Genomic DNA, 23,275 nt, shown 5'->3' with positions numbered 1-23,275 from the left:
AATTTTGTTCTTCTTTATTGCTGAGTAGAATTCCATTGTGTGTATTTCCCATAATTTTGTGATAATCTTTTGATCATCCCTAGGTTGGTTGTTGACAGAATATTTTGTGTGGTTGTATTATTAACTATATGTATTGTGTATTAACGTGGGTTATTCCATTGTTAGACAGGCAAGCTGAGAACTTAATAGGCATTCTCTACCTTTGAGACTATAAGGAAATATGAAGGGACAAATGTGTAGGCCAAATAGAGAAGTATCACCAAGTGGGTGATAATTAAGTTAATCTTAATGAAGATGGAATAAAAATAGTAGTCTTTTCTGACTTCTAGGGTTTTTGTGAATAATTGCTGCTGTTATTTAAGTTAGTTATCTTGGATAAGTTAAAAGGGTTAGAGACATAATGATACCATAAAAATTTATTTTTTACTTTTATTTTTTCACGGTGCACTGTAATTGTACAGCATGATGACGTTCAGAGTGAGAGACATACATGCACATGGCACTTAGTGAGCCTCCCCAGCTCCTTTCCACTGCCTCACCCTCTGTGAACAACACTGTGATTGGCATGGATACGTTTGTGAATGTACATCCTATCAGGTCCATGGAGGTTTCTCTCATGCAGTCTGCTGCCTCCTGTCTCCTGCCCTTAGGTCCCTCCATGAGGATGCATCAGTGCTTGCAGTGATCTAGGTAGAGGGACAATGGATGAAGCATTAAGGAGCTAGCACTTAGTTTTAGTCTGAAAGTATTCAAGTCCCGAGGCAAGTCAGATTGACATCATCACATTTTCAGGGACTTCCATATGGAAATGTCAGGAATAGGGAGAATGGAAGGAGGGGTTTTCAAAACTACTGAGTAACAACGTGGGGATAGTTGAAGAGCAAGACAGGCAAAGAAACTCTAAAGACTATTTTATAGTATCAGACTATGATATCGATCATCTGATTTCGGAGAAGTATATTTCATGTATAGTGTTTTAAGTATTTTATAGCTACACCATCATCTATGAACTATTTAAACTGAATATAATTAACATTAGTAAAACTTTTGTTATGGTATATCTTTAAAGTGACCCCCCCAAAAAAAACCTATTTGAATTTTATTGTCAACTTGGCAGTGCATTAGTAAAATAAAAGACTGTTTAAATGTTACTCTTTCTTATTGTACTTTTCCTCTGGTTTCTTAGGAAGAGAAGTCCATCAGTGTCCAGAGATCAGAACAGAAGATACGACCAAAGGGAAGAAAGAGAGGAATATCCACAGTATGCTCCTTCGGACAACACAATGCCTAGATCTCCGTCAGATTATTCTGATAGACGATCACAACGTGAACCCCAGTTTTATGAAGAATCAGATCATTTAAGTTACAGGGACTCCAATAGGAGAATTCATAGGCATTCCAAAGAATATCTTGTAGATGACGAGGATGTGGAGAGCAGAGATGAGTATGAGAGACAAAGGAGAGAGGAGGAGTACCAGGCACGCTATCGGAGTGATCCAAATTTGGCCCGGTATCCAGTGAAGCCACAGCCCTACGAGGAGCAAATGCGCATCCACGCAGAAGTGTCCCGGGCCCGGCATGAGAGGAGGCACAGTGATGTTTCTTTGGCAAATGCTGAACTGGAAGATTCCAGGATGTCTCTGCTAAGGATGGACCGACCATCAAGACAAAGATCCATATCTGAACGCAGAGCTGCAATGGAAAATCAGCGATCTTACTCAATGGAAAGAACTCGAGAGGCTCAGGGACAAAGTTCTTACCCACAAAGGACCGCAAACCATAGCCCTCCCACCCCGCGGAGGAGTCCAATACCCATGGATAGGCCAGACCTGAGGCGAACTGACTCCCTAAGGAAACAGCATCATTTAGACCCCAGTTCTGCCGTAAGGAAAACAAAACGGGAGAAAATGGAAACGATGTTAAGGAATGATTCTCTCAGTTCGGACCAGTCAGAGTCCGTGAGACCACCACCGCCAAAGCCTCATAAATCCAAGAAGGGAGGTAAAATGCGCCAGGTGTCCTTGAGCAGTTCAGAGGAGGAGTTGGCTTCCACACCTGAATATACGAGTTGTGATGATGTTGAGATTGAAAGCGAGAGCGTAAGTGAAAAAGGTAAGCTCACCAGCCTCATGGGCCGCTCAGACCCACGCACAGGGGTTGGCTTTTTAGGTTGTACTTCTGAGTAAACACTTGCCTTTATTTTGAGTCTTTTAATGGCGTTGGTCAGGTAAAGAAAATCTAAGGTTATAAAAAATATCTTCTGTTGTTTATGCATAAGAAAAATCTGCTTAAAAAAATTTTTTTTTCTGAAATTATCTTCCATCGCTTGGTGTATTTTAAAATTTTTTCTATTAGCTCTAGTTTTAAAATATAGCTTTTTTTTGTCTTATAAAAGTAACAGTATGTTCACTATAAAACAGCTAAAACATTCCTGAAAGTGTAAAGAATGAAATACAAGTTTTCCATATTCCCTCCCTAGATAAAAACATTGTTAATCTTTTCTTTTTTTCCCTATGCATGTGTAGGTTACAGATTTATAAAATTAATATCATACTGTGTATAATTTTGTGTCCTGATTTTTTCAGTTGGTACTTTTTCAAACAATTAGATATTCTTTAGAAATATGTTATAAATATCTGCATTAATGCTTTATCATAAGAATTCCCCACAAACTAAATATTGGATGCATTGCAATTGTCTTCAGATGTTAATATAAATAATATTATTATGGTTATCTTTATAAATAATTATTACTGACATATCTGAATATTTAAAATGTATGTTTGTACTTTGTTTTTTTATAATTTAATTCAGATTCTCAAATTGCTTTTCAGAAAGATTTTAACATTGAACTTTCTATCTCAGCACAATTTTTTGCCACTTTAATAGGCAAAACACACGAAATGTTATTTCTTCACCATTTTAATTTTACTTTGAGTGTGTTTGAATTTTTCATACGCTTATTAATGTTTGATAACTTCTATAAGTCATCTATTCATTCCTTTATTTCTTCTGCTCATCTTCTTATTGGATATTATTCACTTTTACTGATTTATAAGAACCTTTTATAGGGTTGTACCTCATTTAACTATTATTTGTTTCAAGTTTATTTCCCATTTTGATGTTTATCCACTAACTTTCTTTGATTGTTTGGAAATAATCTTTGTATTTTTGTTGATTTTTAATTTTTATCTTTAGAAACTATTCATCTTAAAATCAGTTCAATATTTAGCTGTATATTTTTAAATTTTATTTATTTTTACCTGTTAGCTTTTAAATTTTCTGGAATTCATTTTGGTGTATGACCCAATACACCAGATTGGTGAGTATCTAACACAAAACCCTTTCTTTCCTTCCCTCAAATTTTAATGTACATAAATTGATGAATAGTCAATTTTCTCTTTAGTGAATCAAATGAAATCAATAGGAGATTGAGGAAGGCAGTCAGATATGAAATTAGGATAGCAATTTTATATTATATCAAAAGTAGTCAGAAAAAAATGAAAAATAGCTTTCATTTTGAATTAAAAACAGAAAATATAACTTGAAAATAATTAACAAGAAATGAGGGGACCTATAAAAACATCCATAATCTTTTACTCGGTAACATAAGGGAAAATGTGAGTAGAAATTCATTTTATATTCCTAATTAGGAAGACTAAAAGCTATAAAGATGCATGCCAAATAATCTCTTGGGATTAATAACATTCTAGTCATATTCTCAATTTAATCCTTAGAGTATCTTATTTTCTGAAGCTAATGTGGAAGGAAAATCACTGGTAAGAATTGTTAAAAGTAGTAAGAAAGAACTCACCTGACTAGATATTAATAGAATGATAATAGTCAAAAGTGTGGTTGTGACAAAATTTGATGAATCAGTTGAATTCTAATATAGTATATTAAAAAGTAAATAAATTATAGAGTGTAGAAAGCACCAGAAGTTAAGAAGGAGAAGGTAAATTATTGTACATATAGAATAATTTGAGGAAATATGGCATAGTGATGGGGAAAATGTATATGCAGTTAAAAAAATTAAGTTATAGATTTATTACATATTTATTGCATACAAAGGATAAGTCATGAGAAAATTGTGTTTAGTGAAATACGACTGTCTAAAAGAGAATTGTGACTATTAATCAATTTCATCATGGTGTATTCTGAAATTTTATTTCCCCTAAGCTATAATGCTTCCTTAAGTATATTTAGTTGGGCTATTTTTTCCATATTTGCCAGGGTATGTTATGATACTGATAGATTAAGAAAAAGATAGTCTTGTTTTTTTTTTGGTGATTTGTTTAAAATTCTATCTGATAGGTTCTTCTATTATCCTTTTCTAAAATAATGCCTTCCTTTTACTAAGTAAAAATATATAAAATAAAATAAATGCTTGAAAGCTTTTCAAATGTGGTAGCTTTCTAAAAGCTTATACTTGTAAAAAATACATAAAGAAGTATTATACTAAAATATTAAAATCCTATGTCATACTATAAAGCAAAATTAAAATATTTATGAAATCTATAAACTATGCCATTTATTTTAGTATTCTCCCCTAATTTGAAATTCTAGTAGACAGTCTTAGTTAGTTCTACTTCTTATCTAATAGATCTATTTTCTTTCACAGAGTACAGTTTCTGAGAGCTGTGTATAGTTAAATTTAAATCCTATGTGCTATACTATTAAAACTAAAATATTTATCAACTATAGAAACTACATGTCACTCACATCTGTGTTTCTCCCCCAGTATGAAGTCCTACTAGACACTCCTGGAAATGGTCTTCCTCTCATCTGTCTGTTTCTTTCACAGAGTACAATGTCTGTTATTACCTATTTTTGAGGTATAGTCTTACTTTTAGATTTGGAGGAAGAAATCTGAATAAAATAGTCTTTTCCTGTTTAGTATTCCTCCAATAGTAGAATTCAATCAGGAGAAATTATAGCTTTGAGAGACTAGAAATTATGGGAAAGATAGTGAACTATGTCTTATCTTGACTTCATTACAGTAGCATTTTAAATTATTTGTGGGGAAAATGTTAGTTTGATTTGGGAATAACCTACTTTTAAAGATAGCTAACATTGTGATTCATAGCCATCTTTATAGTTGATATTTTACATTTCTTCCATGTGATTAAAGTAGTTTTATTAATGGTATGTACACATTTTTTCTTTGCATATTTATATAGAAATGTCATTCTGATGAGGATCAGCCAACATTTATATTATTTTATTTTTTATTTTTATATTCTCAGCTCTTTTTATTTTGTTTTTAAAATTTTTTAATTTTTATGTGAAACATATTAAAAATAGCATACATTCAGACTGTGCTTGTTGCCCTACCTACCCCCCCTAGGTCCCCCTCCCCCAACAATGAGTATCCAGGTTAACCATGCTATATTCATACTTTTACACATATTCAGATGTAGCTCCTCCATTAATCAACCTCAGCCTTCTTTATCTCCTACCCTTCCATTTCAGCTTTGCTGAGGTTTCCCCTCCATTATCTGGAGTCTCTCTGGTATCCCTAATACTCCCTAGTTTGGGCATATTAGAAAAAACATATGTTCTTTCTGTGCCTGGCTGATTTCACTTAACATAATGTTCTCCAGGTCTTTCCATCTTTTTGCGAATGACATGATTTTCTTCTTCTTTATAGCTGAATAGAATTCCATTGTGTGTATTTCCCATAATTTTGCAATCCATTCATCTGTTAATGGAGACCTAGGTTGGTTCCATATTTTGGCTATTAGGAATTGTGCTGCTATGAACATGGGTATGCATATGTTACTGTAGTTCTCTGATTTCAACCCCTTTGGAAAGATACCCAGGAGTGGTAGAGCCGGATCATATGGTGGATCCATTCCCAGTTTTCTAAGAAATCTTCACATTGATCTCCATAGCGGCTGAACTAGTTTGCACTCCCACCAACAGTGTAAAAGAGTTCCCTTTCTCCACATCCTTGCCAGCATTTGTTATTTGATTTCTTTATTTGCCACTCTGATTGGGATTAGATGGAATCTCAGTGTAGTTTTGATTTGCATCTCCTAATGGCTAATGATGTAGAACATCTTTTCATCTGTCTATTGGCCATTTGTATATCTTGTGTTGTGAAGCATCTATTCAGTTCAGTTACCCATTTCTTGATTGGCTTATTTGATCAGCCAACTTTTAAAAGATGATGATCCTTTTGTTTTCTTATCCCTAAGCTAGATAGCTCGCAGATATAGTTCTTATTATCTATACTATTCTCTTCATTTTCATTTTTTATACATATCCTTTTAAAAATGTGCAAGGCAAATTTGTATCAGGTAATCTTATTTTATAGTGTTAACCAACATTGGGTAGGTAGCACCAGGCCATATTGTACTGGGAGATTCTTTCCATGCACTAGTATATCATATTTTCTACCACACAGCAGGATCTTTTGTGTTTTTTAAAATAGTACAATTCCATTGGCCATCTATAACAAACTTAGAGTTTGCTCAAATTAAACTCTTTTTCTGCAGCTCTCCTTTCAGCTTGTCCAATTTTTATCTTTGGTTTCATTGCTGTATCATGGCTTTGTCTCTTTTCTTATTCATTTTTTACTTTGGATGAATTTTATTATTTGAAAAATACAGAATTTCATTCAATTGAAATGTCATTTTACTTACTATATTCTGATAAATGATGCTCATGGCTATAGGAAGAGTATTGGTTTTGAAATGTAAGATATCAAATCTTGGGTGTTTTACTCACTAACTACAAGATCTTGTCTTCCCATTTCAACCATGGTAGGTCTCTTTCTTTATTATAAATCCACAAATAATGGCAATAGTTTTTTTGTTGCTATTTGATAACTCTAGGGATCAAGGGAGACTGTCTACACACAATATTTGTCAAGTGGCAGGTTTTTAAATCATTTATATATATTTAATGTTTTACAATGGTCATGGCTTCTACAGTACAACTCTAAAGAATTTTGAGTGAAAGTATTAGATTGTAGATTGTGATCATGTGTATTGTTTTTCCCTCTTCCAGAATCTGTCCATGTTGAAAATCATATTTCTAGGCTAAGAAGAATATACTTTTTAACTTGATGAGGCATACTTTTGAGATGTAATTCAACATCTCACTAAATACTAAGCACTTATTCACTCTCTTTTCACCAACTACTTTTTCATTGCTTAATATTTGCAAGGTGTGAGATTGGATCCAGTGGAAAATGTAGAGATGAATGACACTTTTCATTCCCAAGAAATTGGGAATCTAAAATGACTAGCAGTATAAGGTGGTTATTCTGTTGGGAGAAGAGAAAGACGTTCATCATATTCACTGGTTTTTATTGTGTGCTTTATGCCTTGTACACTTATCTTTCAACTCAGTGTGATATAGCTGCTTTTCGCCATGCTAAACTAATCACATTACCATACTTTCTGATGAGTTAGGAAATTGCATACTGGTTATTTTCTTTTTGCCTTGAGGCTGTGGAAAAAGATGTTTTATATTGCTGATGTCATAGTATATCTAAATTTGAATATTAAAAGTTTAAAATATGTTTTATTAGCTTGAAAAGTACTATTGACTTTGCAGTTTTATTTATGATTTTTTATTGAATATTCTTGAGTAAATTTCTCATCCTCAGCACTATTGGCCTTTGGAGGCTGGATAATTGTCTTGTGGGACTGTCTCGTGCATTGCAAGGTGTTCAGAAGTGTATCTGCTAGATGCCAGAAGCACTCCACTCCCAGTTATGACAACCAAAAAAATCTTCAGACATTGCCAAGCATCATCAGACACCCTCTACCTCCACCCCCTATCTCTGCCTCCTTCATTTGTCCTCCTAATCAAGAGGGGTTAAACCAGCCTTCAAAATGTTTTTTAGGCCAGGCATGGTGGTGCTTGTTTGTAATCCCAGCATTCAGGAGGCAGAGACAGGAGGATCGCAGTTCTTGAACAGCCTTGGCTACTTAGTGAGGCCCCTTGCAACTCAGTGAGACCCTGTTCCAAAAATAGAGAATAAAAAATTGGGGCTGGGGGTGTAGCTCAGAGGTAGAGTGACCCTGGATTCCATCCCCAGTACTGCAAAAAAAAAAAAAATATATATATATATATATATATATATATATATATATATATATATATATATCTCAAGTAGAATAGAGTAGAAAGTAGAGAAGTATGCAGAGTAAGGATAATTGTCTTATAAAACATTTTCTTGATGTTTGTGTGTGTGCATCCACTCTACAATCTTACCATATAAAACATATATAGTGATCCCTCTGTATCTACATGGGGATTTTTTCCAGGACTCTGATAGATACCCAAAATTTTGGATACTAAATTCCCTTGTATAAAATGGTAGTATTTGCATATAACCCACCCACTCCTCTTAGATTACTTATAATGCTTAATACAATATAAATACTATGAAATAGTTTTTATGTTTTATTTTTAGGGAATAATGATAAGAAAAAAATAATCTGTACATGTTTGTTACAAAGGGCTGACTATATTTTACCGTGAATAATGATCAGAATGGTTTTTATACTTTTTTTTGTGCATTGCAGTCTCACATCATAATGCAGTTCACAGTGATAGTGACATATGTGCACACTGCACTTGGGAGGCTTTCCCCTGCTCCTTCCCCATCTCTCCTTCCCCCAGGTATTGAGATAGATCTACTCTCTTATATTAGAATTTTGTGACTCACAAGGTGTTAGTGTTTTTTTTCCTCCTTCATCTCTTTTAGACCTAGAGGTAGGTTTAGAAATGATGTTTGATAGTAATTGATATATTCTACCAGTTTTTTGGGAGGTCTTGGAGGAAGAAGCTACCAGGGATTTAATTTTTCACTTAAATTATATAGTCACATTGTCAATCATTTGCCCAACCGCACAAAAGATATTTAATGTGACCTTTTAAAAACACTTTTTTGTTGCATCCTAATTATACATCAGTGAGATTCAACACACACACACACACACACACACACACACACACACACACACACACCCCACACCACTTGACGTATTTCTCTCAAGACTCCACTCTGCTCAACCGTGCCTTCTCTCCTTGTACATGTTAGTGAGATTGGTAGTGATACCTTCACATATCTACATAACATTATTTGAACAATTTTCTCCCTCAGTTTGATGTTTTTTTTTTTATTTTTTGGTGGTACTGGGGTTCCTGGAAGCCTGTCTGCCTCCAGGCTACACTCCCAGACCTATTTTATAGGTTTTATTTGGAAACAGGGTCTCTTAAGCCAGCGAGGCTGGCTTCGAACCTGCACGATCCTCCTGTCTCCACCTCCCAAGCGCGTGGATTACAAGCATGCACCACCATGCCCGGCTCATTTTGACGTTTTATAGCACTAAGATCCATGGTGGAAAGTTTTTTGAAATATTTGATTCAATTATTAGCTTCTTGAAAGTGACACATGCTTTTCCTTATTTTGAGGTGAATGGTGGTTAGAGGGTTCAACAATTTGGAGAAAAGACCCTCTATAGGATAAAGGAAAGATAGACTGCACATCTTCTAATAAGGTTTAGTAAATGCATATAACATTATTTGGTCTGTTTCCTTAGGTCTCCTTTTTCGCCTCCCCCTTTCCCTTTCCTGTTCCCCTTCCACTCCTCTTCTACTGGTCTCACTCTTCATTATCCTGAATTCCTTTTTCTTTCCTATTTTCTCAATAGGTTCCATATCTGAGGGAAAACATATGAGCCTTGGCTTTCTGAGACTGGCTGGTCTCACTTACCATAATGTTTTCTAGCTCCATCCATCCTGCAAATGATATAATTTTTTTTTCCCTTTCGTAGCATGGGTCTTAAGATATTAAAAAAAAAAAACTCTAAAGGTATCAGCTTTGGATTTCCTGAGTTTAGGTATCAGTATCAATAGTGGAATTTATCCCCTCGCAAAACCTCAAGTTTCTTGTCATTTTTAATTAGTGGGTTTACTGTGTATGTTTGTAAGGAAAATAGGCTATTGAAGTGATAGTGTAGGTTAGAAAATTGAGTATTGATTTATGATATTTGAGAACAGTTAAATATGTAAAGAATTCTAAACCAAGTGAATTAAACAAACTGGTGATAAATGATAGTAATATAAATATTTAAAAATTTAGATAATTATTTTATTAAGACTTTCTCACGTAAAAATTTTAAAAGTCAATGATTGATTTCTCTCTGTACATTCAATCAATCTATTGGTTAAATAATTTTATGCTAGAATATTAGGCCATTTGTAACAAGTCTTAGAGCTTCACTTTGGAATAAAAAGAACCCAGAAGCACTGAGGTTGCTTAGATACAGTTCATCACTCTGCTGTGATATCAGGCATCCTTATGAACTTATTTTATCCTGTCTCTCCTAAAAATAGCGTACTTTCCATTTGATAAGAAATCAAGTTGAAATACATATTCTGAAGCTGACTTGGGACTTGAAATTATATAACATAAAATAAGCAGATTAAGAGGCTAAACTAATTCAAAGTTAATTTGTAAAGTGCACAGCCAGAAGATAAATTTACAAATGGGAGTAAGGGAGAATTTTTAGTTTCCTTTTTAAATTGTATCATTTAATTTTTTTAAGATGGTAATTTTTTCTCCTTGCATAAATATTCCCTTATTAATTATGGGTGAAATACCATATTAAGCATTTGCCTACAGAAAGAGGACCTGTTTCTGTGTGCCTTCTGTTTTCAGCTAAAAATGCTTTTTTATATTAAGTGGTTGAGAAAAACATTAAAATATTTCACTGCATGAAAATTATTTGAAATTTAAATTTTAGCATTTCCAAAAAAGATATATAGGTGCAGCCACACCATTCACTTATTTGTTGTTACTAATCTGCTTAGATGTTTGGGAAACCATGTATTGTGTATTGATACTTTTGCATTCCAAGAGAGTTGAGTTAGTTAATCAGAATAGTTGCTTACAGATTTGAAGTTATTGGTCAGTTTAAAAATAAGGAAAATGATCTTCCTTAATTTTTCCTAGGTTTTGATGAGTCAGAAGGTATTACAAACATGCTTAGGTGTTTATTGAGGAGTCAGTTACTGAATTTGAAGTGACTGAAGAATCAGTCAGCCTGGACCAACTAGAGATGAGACAAAGGAGACCAAGAAAACACTCATCTTGCATGGGCTGGAGTGAATTCTCCCGAGAGGTGTTATGCCCAAAATATGTCTCAAATAGAACAAAGGTTTTCTGGCAAATACCTAAAGCATTTACAGATGTCACGTGTTAAAAAACCTGTGATTATTTATTGTATTACTTGACAGCAGATACTTAGCAAGACACACTTGTGTCCATCTTATGTTATTGAACCAATAGAATCAGTAGTGAACTTTATTTGGTTTTGTGGATTTAACCTTATTAATTCTGTAAACTTATCTGAATTAGAAACTGAATATCCTGACTTTCCTTTTGCAGCAGTTTTCAGTCTTAGCAAGTAGTAGTTTTCTTTCTTTCTTTCTTTCTTTCTTTTCTTTCTTTCTTTCTCTCTCTTTCCTTCTTTCTTTTGAACTGCCTTCAATTGCTATTATTTAACAATGAATGTTTTTGAAAATTAGCTTTTGCTCCAGATAATCATCATCATCATCATCATCATCATCATCATCATCATCATCATCTCCTCCTCCTCCTCCTCCTCCTCCTCCTCCTCCTCCTCCTCCTCCTCCTTCTTCTTCTTCTTCTTCTGGTGGTACTGGGGTTTCTGGAAACCCTTCTACCTCCAGGCTACACTCCCAGATCTATTTTATACTTTTTTATATGGAAACAGAGTCACTGCGCAATCCTCCTGTCTCCGCTTCCCAAGCATGGGGATTACAAGCGTGTGCCACCACACCTGGCATCAGATTTGATTTTTCTTAATGAGTTCAACCTAAAATGAGGCAAAAACAATTACATAAGAAAGGTACACTGTGGCAAAATAATTTTAACAACTAATATTGTTTGAATAACAAGTAATGTCTACCTGCTTTATATATGTCCCTTGGCATAAAAATTTAAAACTAAAAAGCAAGATATCCTTTTCTGTAGACCTTTGCAGTAAAAGTATTATCTGAGGCAAACTATTGTTTATCAGAGTTTATCAGACTTCAATGAAAATACAAAGATACTTTCCAGATTTCAAAATTCATTTAACTGTGCAATTGAGGCGCTTCTTTCCCAGCCTTCAATTAGAAATAACTGATTTGTAATGTAATGACATGTTAAAATGTAAATATTAAGAGAAAACCTAGGTAAGAAGTTATAAATGTTTTACAAGGGGTGCCTGTGCTCAGGATCATATGCTCATCAGTTGATATCAGTCTTTGGCAGTAACTACACGTATGAAGATGAAGTATAGTTTATTATGGGTCAGTATTAACAAGTGAATATTTTCAGTCTGTTTTCACAGTAGGAAACTCTAACTTTGAGCCTCAGCTAATGAAATGTTATGCCCCCAAATGTATAGGCTTTTGTTCCAAAAATTATACTGCATTATTATTTTTATATTTTAAATCTCATCTATAGAAATTAGGCACATGTATTTTTGCTGTTGATATTTAAAACTTACAGCTGGGCATGGTGTTGCACACTTGTAATCCTAGCATTCGGGAGGCTGAGACCGGAGGTCAAAGGCCCCTGGGTTCCATCCCCAGACCCACACACACAAAAAAAACAAAACAAAAGCCAACATATTATCCCTGATTTTACTCTTTGCTCTTCAGAGCCTAAAATATTTAGTATCTGGCCCTTTTGAAGAAAAGACTGGTGGTCCTAGTTTACAGTGTTGTTCATTTTTGAAAAAAGTTATCCTAATATCAGTTAATGATATTTTATAAAAACAACTAAATCATCATTATATTTTAATCTTTAAAAATACCTAAACAGTTACAATTCATTGACCATTTATTAGAGATTATGTTATACTACTTTAGTTTTTAAGCAATGTAATTTATTTCACAGAATAAAATTAAGCATATTTGTTGTTAGCAATGAATCAGTCTGGAGATAAAACATAATAAGTCTTAATTGTATGTTCAAATATTTTACTTTGGTCACTTTATCTCTGTATATGAGGGTAATAGCACTTTTATGATAAACTTCTAGTGAGAATTAAATTGCATACTGAGGCAATTAATGTGGTTCTGTTATGTACTAGCTCTCAAATATAATGATCGGAGATATTATTATTGAAACAAATGAATGTCCTCTGAGAGTAGGAATTTTTTGTTGTTCTTTACTGATGTATTTTCAGTACCTAGAATAGTTCCTGCCATGGTGGAGCTCAAAAATATTTGTTGAATCAACAAATAAATCAATTTTAAAAACATTTTGATCTTTCCCTAGAACTTATAGCATAAAGATTTCATCACTCTTGAGAGTATCTAATTGTCAGCCAAAGATTTGGACTAAAGTTGTGCTCAAATATCCTGAACTTTTTAAACCTCCACTCTCTGGCTACTAATCTGTGTGAGTTCTAGGGATGCACTCAAAGGTCAGCCAGTTCTTGTCATCCTTGGGACAGTCTTCTGACTGTACTTTCTCAGGATCTTCTCTGTACATGATATAATTCCTTGTGAGCCTGATATATGTGTAGAATTTGCTTAGCATTTATGAGGTTATCTTTTTCAAGGTCTTCCTTTAACTTTAACAAAAGTTCTGTCTGATCTTCCATTCACTGTTCATTGGATTACAGTCTTGAGCTTGCAAAACTTTCTTTTTTTTTTCCTGTTTCTTACTGAGTTTGCCTATTTTAGCTGGCAACACAATGGAATTTCACTTCTACTTCAAATCAGTTTTTTGTCTTCTGATGTCAAAGCTACTGGTATTTCTAGTTGTTCTCACGCTGGTAAATCTATTAGTCTCTTCTGTGGACCTCTTTCCTTGTATGTACCACGCTAGATGGGAGTTACTGGAGCAACCCATTAAGAAGGTAACAAACTCCTGAGGCTCTAGAATTTTTCTCAGTTCGTTATCTGCCTTTGTTTGATTTCTACCACTTTGCAATCATTGTCTTCATCATTTTTTTCCAGGCTTATACTTGGCTTTTCTAAAGATACTTGGATGGCACTTCATGCAGATACTCAAAAGTTTCTCCTTTCTTATGATTTTTTGAGACTAAAATTGAGGCAAGGTTTAGTTTAGTGTTACTGAGGTTTTTTTTATCCTTTTTTTTTTTTTTTGAGGGTCTAGGGATGGAACCCAGGGTCATTCAACCTCTGAGCTACACCCCCTGTCCTACTTTTTATTCTTTATTTTAAAACAGGGTCTCACTAAGTTGCAGAGGGCCTCACTAAGTAGCTAAAGCTGTCTGTGAACCACTATCCTTTGGTCTCAGCCTCCCAAATACTGGGATTACAAGCGTGCGTCACCATGCCTGGTGGTGTTACTGAGTTTCATAGAATTTAACTGGTGGTCTGTACCCACTGGTAGTTTGAAGCTGCCTTCTCTTATACATCTGGCACCTTGGCAGGGATGGTTGGAAGACTACCCAACTGGGACTCTGAACCAATCTATCTGCATTTGGCCTTTCCAGCAGAGCAGTTTCTAGTTGTAGGATGTTTTATGTAGTGGCCCAGGGCTCACCGAGGTAGAGTTGCATGACACACTTATTTTGACTGGCTTTGAAGTTAGGTAGCATCATTCTCACCATTTTCTCTTGGTTACAAACAAGTCATGGGTCATACAAGGGGAGGGGTCTACAGAATGACATGAATACTGGGAAGCTTGATTCACTTAGGGGCCCTGGAGTCCATTAAGTCCAACTACCACAAGGCTTCAACGTGTAATAATATTTTCTGTCCTTTATCTTCCTTCTTTCTCCTTTTGGTACTAGGGCCTCATGCATGCTAAGCAACCACTGTAACACTGAGCTACATCCCCAGCCTTTTATTGCAGGGTCTCACAAGTTGCTCAGGCTGGCCTCCAACTTGTGATTCTTCTGAGTAGCTAGGATTACAGGCATGCACCACCATGCCTACCTTCTCCCCCCATTTCCATGCTTTTTTTATTTTCCCCACGAGCTTCTTCTATGGATATCCTTTTCTCTGATTTTTCATCCCCCCACCTAAGCTTTTAACTAATTAGCCATGCCATTTCCCTTGCCTGTGTTCATAAATATACTCACTTCTTGGTACTTCTCTATACAGAGTAGATTACCAGGTATGCCACAAGAAGTCTTACCCCATTTTCCCAACTGCTGCCTTTCAGGGCCACCCCAAGAGGGCTGTGGTGCAGCATCCGTCCACTGTTGGTTTGTTTACATACTGAGCTATGCCAGCTGACTCAAGCATGATCTCTGTCCTCCTTTTCCAGTCATAAGTGACCATTTATATGGCCATAGTTGTGAGCTCAGGGAGAAATGCCAGTGTAATAGTAGATGGTATGGAAGACTAGGTTGGTGGTGCCTGCAGTTTCCCTGTGCCCTCTCTCCATGTTTATGCTCAAACATATCAGATTATTGTTTGGTTTATCTAATCTTTGAATTTGCTGAACCTATCAGGCCCTAGATTGTGATGGGCACATCTGGCTGTTTGGTGAATGATGATTTATGACCAGTTCTTTTTCTTTATCAGGGCTAAGAATATGATGGAAACAGTTGTTCAGATAATATATAATTCTCCATGGCAGATTGCATGGCTTTGATCCAGAAATCTAAGAATCTACATTGTGATTTCCCTATTGAAGCTTGTTGTAAATTTCACATGGTTTCTTTTCCCATCTTAGATACTTCTAATACTATACAGTTTTTCTATCACATGGCTCAAGCCACAAAGGTAGACTAGATCTAGAATTTCTTCTTGCTCTGAGTTTCATGTAAAATGAACAACCTTCTGTAATTCTTAGTAAATAAGTCCAAACAATATTCCCTAGTGTGGAATATGTTGCCTTTAAAATATGAAGAGATGACTACCAAGCATTGTGTTTCCTTCTTATTGGTGGTAGGTGCAAGATATAATCTCACTCTTATTGGAGGATATGACCTGGCAGTGGATGGAGTCCTTAGAAATTTCTCTAGTGTTATGGGTCCCTGAATTACAGAATTTATCTTCCAGCCTCTGGAAAACATATGCCTACATAAGGCTTGGAATATAATAACTACTTCTTTCTCCCTGATAGTGAGGCAATATGCTATTCTGTGAGATGTCCCTATGTTCTCTGTTTTTTTGTTCTGTATTTTAATAGAAGGCAGGAGAATTAACATAACCCTAGGGAAGACTGCCAGTACATCTATTCTAGATTAATGATTTTGAATTGTTTTGATAGAAATAGAACAAAGTATATTTCCTAGTTCAGTGTCTGAATATCATGTACTTGAGGCCATATGTATGTCTTTTATTGTTTTTTATTTTTTGTTTTGTTTGTTTTTGGCCAGTCAGACTGTGTTCTCACTCTTATCTGCCCAAGGGAAAAGAAGAATTTTCATCAATGGCACATGGTAGTTGCAGTGAAACACTATCAATAGCTAGTATCACAGGCAGGAGAGAAATATTAATTATTTAGGAAGGATACCACCTTTAGCACAGTGATCCAAGTAGGGCTACTACTTGGCTGAGTTTGCAATAATTCACTGTCATTTTTTTCAGGATATATGAATGCATCTGTTTTGTAAGGGAATTCTGGTAAATAAAAAGGGAAATATGATCTGGGCCAACTTTTTCCATCTTTATATATTTTTTCTCCAGTGGGAGAGAGCATTTTCTGAGACTTCTATTTGACTCTTTGTGTGTGTGTGTGTGTGTGTGTGTGTGTGTGTGTGTGTGTGTGTGGTATTGGGGATGGAACCCAGAGGCATTCTACCTCTGATCCACACTCCCAGCCCTATTTTTTATTCTTTAGTTGGAAACAGTGACTCACTGAGTTGCTGAGAGCCTCAGTAAATAGCCAAGGCTGGCTTTGAACCTACAAAATCCTCCCGTCTCAGCTTTCCAAGTACTGGGATTACAAGCGTGCACCACCACGCCCAGCTCTATTTGACTTTTTCTCTTGTGATAATTTTAACACCACAGACCAAACACCTAATGTTTATGGTTATTGAAACATCAAATATGTCCATTTGGAGACTGCTGTATTTATTACTGGGTAGAATCTGTGTGATCAGTAAACTCACCATGAGCCAGACATAGGCTAGGACTCAGTGCATTACGTGGTGTATAAATACTCCAACTTAAAAGAGGGCGATGATAACACTAGGTTCTTGGATATCAGTGTCCTTGAATGTGTGTTATCCCCTCTCCTTTTTTTACTATTACCTGATAAAAATAACTGTGTGCCTATGCTGTAATGTTAAGAGTTCCTTCTGCCATTACAACTTATTTTTTGGTTAAGGGTTTCTAGGTCCATAAACAGGTTCAGGTCTAGGAACTGGGTGAGGAATCTGGTCACTATTGGAATGACTTCTCTTAGCCTCTTGATAACCCATATTTTATTATCTGATTGTATATATTGGTTTTCCATTTATCTAGCCCCCAGGGGTGCTATGCTCAGTGATCTTCTTCATAGGTTTGTGGATTAGCCCCTCGTTGCTGATTCTTACCTTGGCACTTATTATGATAGCAGCTCTCACCATGTATTTGATTGCTAATATCTGCCACCTCACCTCTATTTCTGGATCCCCCTTTATCCCATTACTGTTAGGGAGCCCAAATATGTAATGACATCTCTCACTACTAGCCCTGTCATTCTGAAGAAAGCCAACACTGACTTTGACAGACCTAGCATCTTGGCAGTGTGTTTCTTACTTCTTTGGTATGGAGAGGGTTCTTTGGCTTCTTTTTCATTACAAGTTTTCTATCTTGCAGTTTGGGGCTTTTTTCTTTTTCTTTTTCTTTTTTTAATAAGAAGGAGTACTACTTTTGTAGAAGAAGGAATACTACTTTTATAGGCTTGTGGAGTTCTGTAGGCTTTTCCTTGGAACTTGGAGTTTTCAGAAGATCTGCTTTTAGGAATTTCAAGCATATGGAGCCCAGATATCCTTATTCTACTCACCAGGTTTCCTACTCTCGGGGCCCTACCCTTAATAGAGCATATTTATTGACATTGAGAATTTTACATTCTCTGGAGCATTTCTACTCTTATACTTAAGACTTGGGCTTCAGCTTTAGCTGTGTATTTTCAAGAAAATCTTTTGACTTTCACTCTTTGACTAAAATTGGTAATTAATCATGTTTTCAATACCAGAATCTTTCATTGCCCACGTTTTTTAATTGTCTTTCTCTAAACCACGGATAGCTCCCAGGAATAGCCATAGCATTCATAGTCATTATAGTTACTATTTCTCTGGAACCTCAGAAGAGTTTTGGCCCAACTGAACAACATTCCCTCTACCAGTTTCCCATTTTAGTTTACCACCAGTGAAAATTGCTTACAACTGAACAGTTAACCTCATGGCATAGACAATCGATGCTTTATCTCCCACTAGTGATAAGAGTCCTAAAGGCCAGCTATCCTGCTGTAATCCTATTCCAAAATCTTTTTCCCAGAGTCTTTGATTCTAGACCTACTCCTGATTGAACTGACATAAGTTGAGTTTCATGGGAAACAGACATTGAGGACAGATTTTTGTGTACATAGTTCACTGGGAAAACCCTCAGTAATGACACAGGTGAGGGGATAATAGAAGGAATATTTGGCAAAGGGAGAAGTTTGTTTGTAACTATCCTGCAACAGATTCTTCAACTAACCCTGCAGAAACTTGAAACTGAGCTAGATCTTTATAGATGAACTTAGTCGAGGCAAAGGGGTCAGGTGTTCTGGATGTGGGCTGACTCTGTGGATAGGGTACCTCTCTTTGCCTATCTCTTTGCCTAATGTAGTTCTTGTCAGGGGAAGGATTCATCCAGGAGCAGTCAACCTGAAATGCTTGGGCATGTTGAAGAATGCATGCCATACTGAGGGACCCATGAGTGCTAAACAACATCCACTGAGATTTATTCTGACATATCCCCTGACTTGTACAAGAGGATACAATAATTCTAGGTACTTTTTTACTCAAGTAAATGAAAGGTAAAGTTTCTGGAATCCTCAAAAGCTTATTCCTATGTCTTCTTGGCCATAATTGTTTCTCATGCCAGATCCTAATAATGGTCAAGGAACTTCAAATAATCATGATTGGCTTTGAAGTCACATTTTCAAGGGAATAGGAAATGATTGTCGAGTAGGAAACAGTTATGTCTGCCAAATATATTCATATTAAGTTTAAAACTCTAAACAACTCTGATATCTAAAAATGGCAATACTGGATTGCACCATATTGTGAGAACTACTGGTTTGCATCTAATCCCAGGTCCTTGTCCAATGACATTGTGTTGGTAGCTCAAAATTGGCTGAAGTAGAAGTACTTGCAACATAGAAACATTTTACAAAATAGGGCCTGTGTTTTATTCGCCCCCCTGAAAATAGTTTATTGAATATTAACCACTATCTATTTGTAGTTTTTGTTTGCTACAAAGACTATGGTAACAAGGAAATGATCCAGGATATTATGCAGACTTTTTCAGGAGCTGAATTAAAAATTATATCTGCTATCTTAAAATGACATGTGCACATGGTGAAAATTGGAAAGGAATAGGAATAAATTAGAAGTTTCATTTGCTGGGACATAGTAGGACAATTTTAGTGTAAAACTTCATCAGTATGGCTACAATATTTGTGTAATACTGAAACAAGCTAATCCTCTGTTTTATTAATTTACCCTTTTGTATTTTCTTTTTAGTAATTTTTTCTGCTCTTGTACATTCTCAGTATATACTGAAAAATATGTCGCTATTATCTTTGTATATTTTATAATCTTTATTTTTCCATAGTATTTTTCTCATAAGTGCTTTCAGTTTCCAGGGTATTGAAATTTTTATGACTTATGCTTTATCTTCCCCTATATTTGTATTAAATTCAGATAAAGTGGGTCATTTATTATATATAAATACTCAAGATCTTTTACAAATTAGCAACACTTAGTACTTGTATTGGTCCTTTCAGGAAACATCAAGACTAACATTGATACAGAAACTGATTGAATAATGTTTTATTCTTCGAGAAAACACTCTGGATTGCTTATAAAATTATCATCCAATAGGTGCAAACATTAAAAATATTGATTTCAAAGTATAGCAAGTCTATTTTTATATTCTGACATATGCAACACTACTTCTGCACTAAAGGTTGACTTACTTTATAATGAACTGGTCATTAACACAAATTTAAAATTTCAAAGTAAATTTTTCCATTTTCAAAAGGTAAATCACACAAAAAAATTACGAGTTTTTCAAACTTTTTTGCAAATGTTACATAAAATAGTAAGTTCTTCTGGTATGCTGAATCAAATTTTCTTTTTCTTCTTCAATACAAGCTCAAGTGTATGTTTTGCAACATGGGTATTAACAACTGATGATGGAATGCAGTTATTTGTGGTGAAAAAGTGTACCATTTTAAATAAGTAGGTACCAAGAGAGAAAGGAAAATAGAGATTAACTAGGTTTCAGATGTAATAAGACAGTAAGAATTCATGTTAACTGATAACAGTGGTGCTAAAATAAAGAAAAAAGAATTTCCACTTAGTCTTAAGTTAAACAGAGAATTGCAAAAATATGCTATCTTAAATCTTGCTTCCAAATTTCAGTTCGTACAACATAATTGAATTCGGGAAAGCAAGAACTTATCTCATGCATGTTGTGTGTGAAACCATGTTAAGTGCTGTGGGCAAGAGAAATACAATGTGATTGTTGCTTAGGATCTAACATACGAATAAACAAGAGTAGTACAATAGGGTGACCATGAAAAGAGTTAATTGCAATGCATAGATTTGCAAAGGGGAGAGGTAATTCTGCCTTTATATACCAGGGAGGGCTTCAACAATGAATTGATACGTGCACTGAGTTTTAGGTTTGAATAGAATTTTTGAGAATAGGCTGGGGACAGATGTGCTGTGGGATGAAAGTACCACAGAGTCTTTGTTTGCTGGACACTACAGGCACTGAGTTGGGAAGGCATATACAAAGATGAAACAGAAACATTTTCTTAAGAAATTTATAAGCTGTTGAGTTTGTGCCGTTGATAGGTTTAGTAAGGATCTTATAGAGTGGCAGTATGGTATATTAGAAGAGCATCGAAAATATATGTACAGGGTTTTATTCTAGGTTTTGCTGTGACCTCCAGTGTGAAGTTAGAAGAATAATTTAATTGTCTGAGATTCAATTTACTTTCAAAGGGGGAGGGAGTAGATTAATTTAGTGTTTTCCAAGTTGTACTCTACGGATCTTTAAGGTTTTGTGGTCATGTTGTGGGAACCTATGAGGGAGCGAAGAGGCATTTCTAGTTGAGGGTGCAGCTGGATATTCCACTTTGTTTCAACCACAGTTGTATATTTGGGGTGGTCTTAGGAAACAGACTCCATTGGATAAGTAGTGCAAAAAGGACCAGACTTGATGTTTTAATTCATTCATTAATTTATTCAGTTATTATTTACATTCTAGATGCTACCATGTGTGCTAGACATTTTAAAAAAAAAGACAAATTTCCTTAGGTTGAAGATGGAGTATGTGAAAATATGAATCTAACCAATATTTTTGTTTTGACAAGAGAATACTCAGAAAAGACACAGAGGCACAGGGGTCATTAATATTTTCTAATATGTGACTTTAATGATGGATCATAGAATTTAAATTGTTTATTGGAAGGAAAGAAGACTTAAAAGGCAAGAAAGAGCACTTAAAAAGGTGGCAGGTTTAGGTTCTAATGAGCTGCAGGTTTCAGGGTGTTAGAAGAATTATTTAAATTGATACTGCAGGTGATGAGCTGCTTCTGAATTGTCTTTATTTTCTATTGGACTGCAACCTGTTAAAGGTATGGATTTTGTTTCTGTGTTCCCTGCTTTATTCCAGCATTTAACATGAAACCTGGCATAGGGTAGACTCTCAACAAATAATTTTAGAATAAATGGGTAATGTACTTTAGAAGGAATAAGTGAATGAATGAAAATATGGTTGGAGATTTATTTTTGTTCTAATATTATATGATTCATGTCAGTTGTATATTAGCTTAAGAATTTTTTTGGTTATAAAGCTCAAAGTGCATTAAACAATACCAGTTAAAAACAATTGAAAGAGCTATAAGGAAAAATAAAATTAGAACTGTACAGGAACACAACTTGTTCATAAGTAAGTAGACTTCACACATACATATGAAAGCACATTCTGATGACTCTATTCCTGACTGTAAGAGATTCAAGTTGCTTCAATTCAAATTAAATTAACATATTCTAATTGACAAGAATATTTATTAAAAAGCCAGGTGTGGCGGTGCACACTTGTAATCCCAGCATTTGGGAGGCTGAGATGAGAAGATCACTGTTCACGGCCAGCCTCAGCTACTTAGAGAGGTCCTTTACAATTCAGTGAGACCCTGTTTCAAAATAAAGAATTAAAAATAAAATAGGGCTGGGCATGTAGCTCAGAGGTAGAATGCTCCTGGCTTCCATCCCCGGTACTGCAAAAAAAAAAAAAAACCCAAAACAAACTAACAAAAAAAAAGTACTGAATTTCTAAGTGTTTTTTACCTGTTTATTGGCACCATACTATTTGATTTTTAATCATTTTTAGATGATTTCTTAAAATTTACTTAAAATCCATTGCCAACTACTAAGTTGATTCAGTATGAGACTAGCACAAAAACAGATATATAGACCAGTGGAGCAGAATAGAAGACTCAGCAACAAATCTGCAAAGTTACAGCCAATTGATTTTTGACAAAAGGGCAAAAACATATACTGGAAAAAAGATAGCCTTTTTTTAACAAATTGTGTTGGAAAAACTGGCTAACCATATACAGAAAAATGGAAATGAAACCCACTTTTTCACCCTGCACAAGAGTCAATTCAAGATAGATCAAAGACTTGGAAATCAGACCAGAGACCTTGCAAATCTTTGAAGAGGGCATAGGTCCAACACTTCAACACATAGACACAGGTAAAAACTTTCTCGACAAGACTCCAAAGGCACAAGAAACTAAAAGGCAAATCAATACATAGGATTGCATTAAACTGAAGGGCTACTGTAAAGCAAAGGAAACTATCAAGAACCTTAACAGAGAGCCGACACTATTCTTCTGATAGAGGACTTATATTTAGAATATACAGAGAACTCAAGAAACTCAGCACTAAGAAAATAAATAACCCAATAAAAATGGACACATGAACTAAGTAGAAACTTCACAAAAAGAAATTCAAATGGCCAATAAATGTATGAAAAATTCTCAACATCATAACCAGAGAGATGCAAATCAAACTACCCTGAGATTTCACCTAATTCC

The 23,275-nt window shown here is 35.1% G+C and overlaps 1 protein-coding gene across 27 annotated transcripts in view; it reads left to right on the top strand.

Annotated features, from left to right (window-relative positions):
• RIMS2 (regulating synaptic membrane exocytosis 2) overlaps positions 1–23,275 on the top strand; it is a gene marked incomplete at both ends in the record, with an annotated part of 576,294 nt that overhangs the window by 263,057 nt on the left and 289,962 nt on the right. For all 27 annotated transcript variants that reach the window (XM_080694165.1, XM_080694185.1, XM_080694162.1 and 24 more), the window contains one exon: positions 1,187–2,112. In XM_080694165.1, the coding sequence (XP_080550291.1) occupies positions 1,187–2,112 (926 nt within the window). The remainder of the gene's footprint in view (positions 1–1,186; positions 2,113–23,275) is intronic.

Source organism: Muscardinus avellanarius (assembly GCF_963383645.1).
Source record: "Muscardinus avellanarius genome assembly, chromosome: 4".
Taxonomy (NCBI): Eukaryota; Metazoa; Chordata; class Mammalia; order Rodentia; family Gliridae; genus Muscardinus; species Muscardinus avellanarius.
Note: the sequence above shows the minus strand (reverse complement) of the source record. Positions and strands in the feature narration are given on the sequence as shown.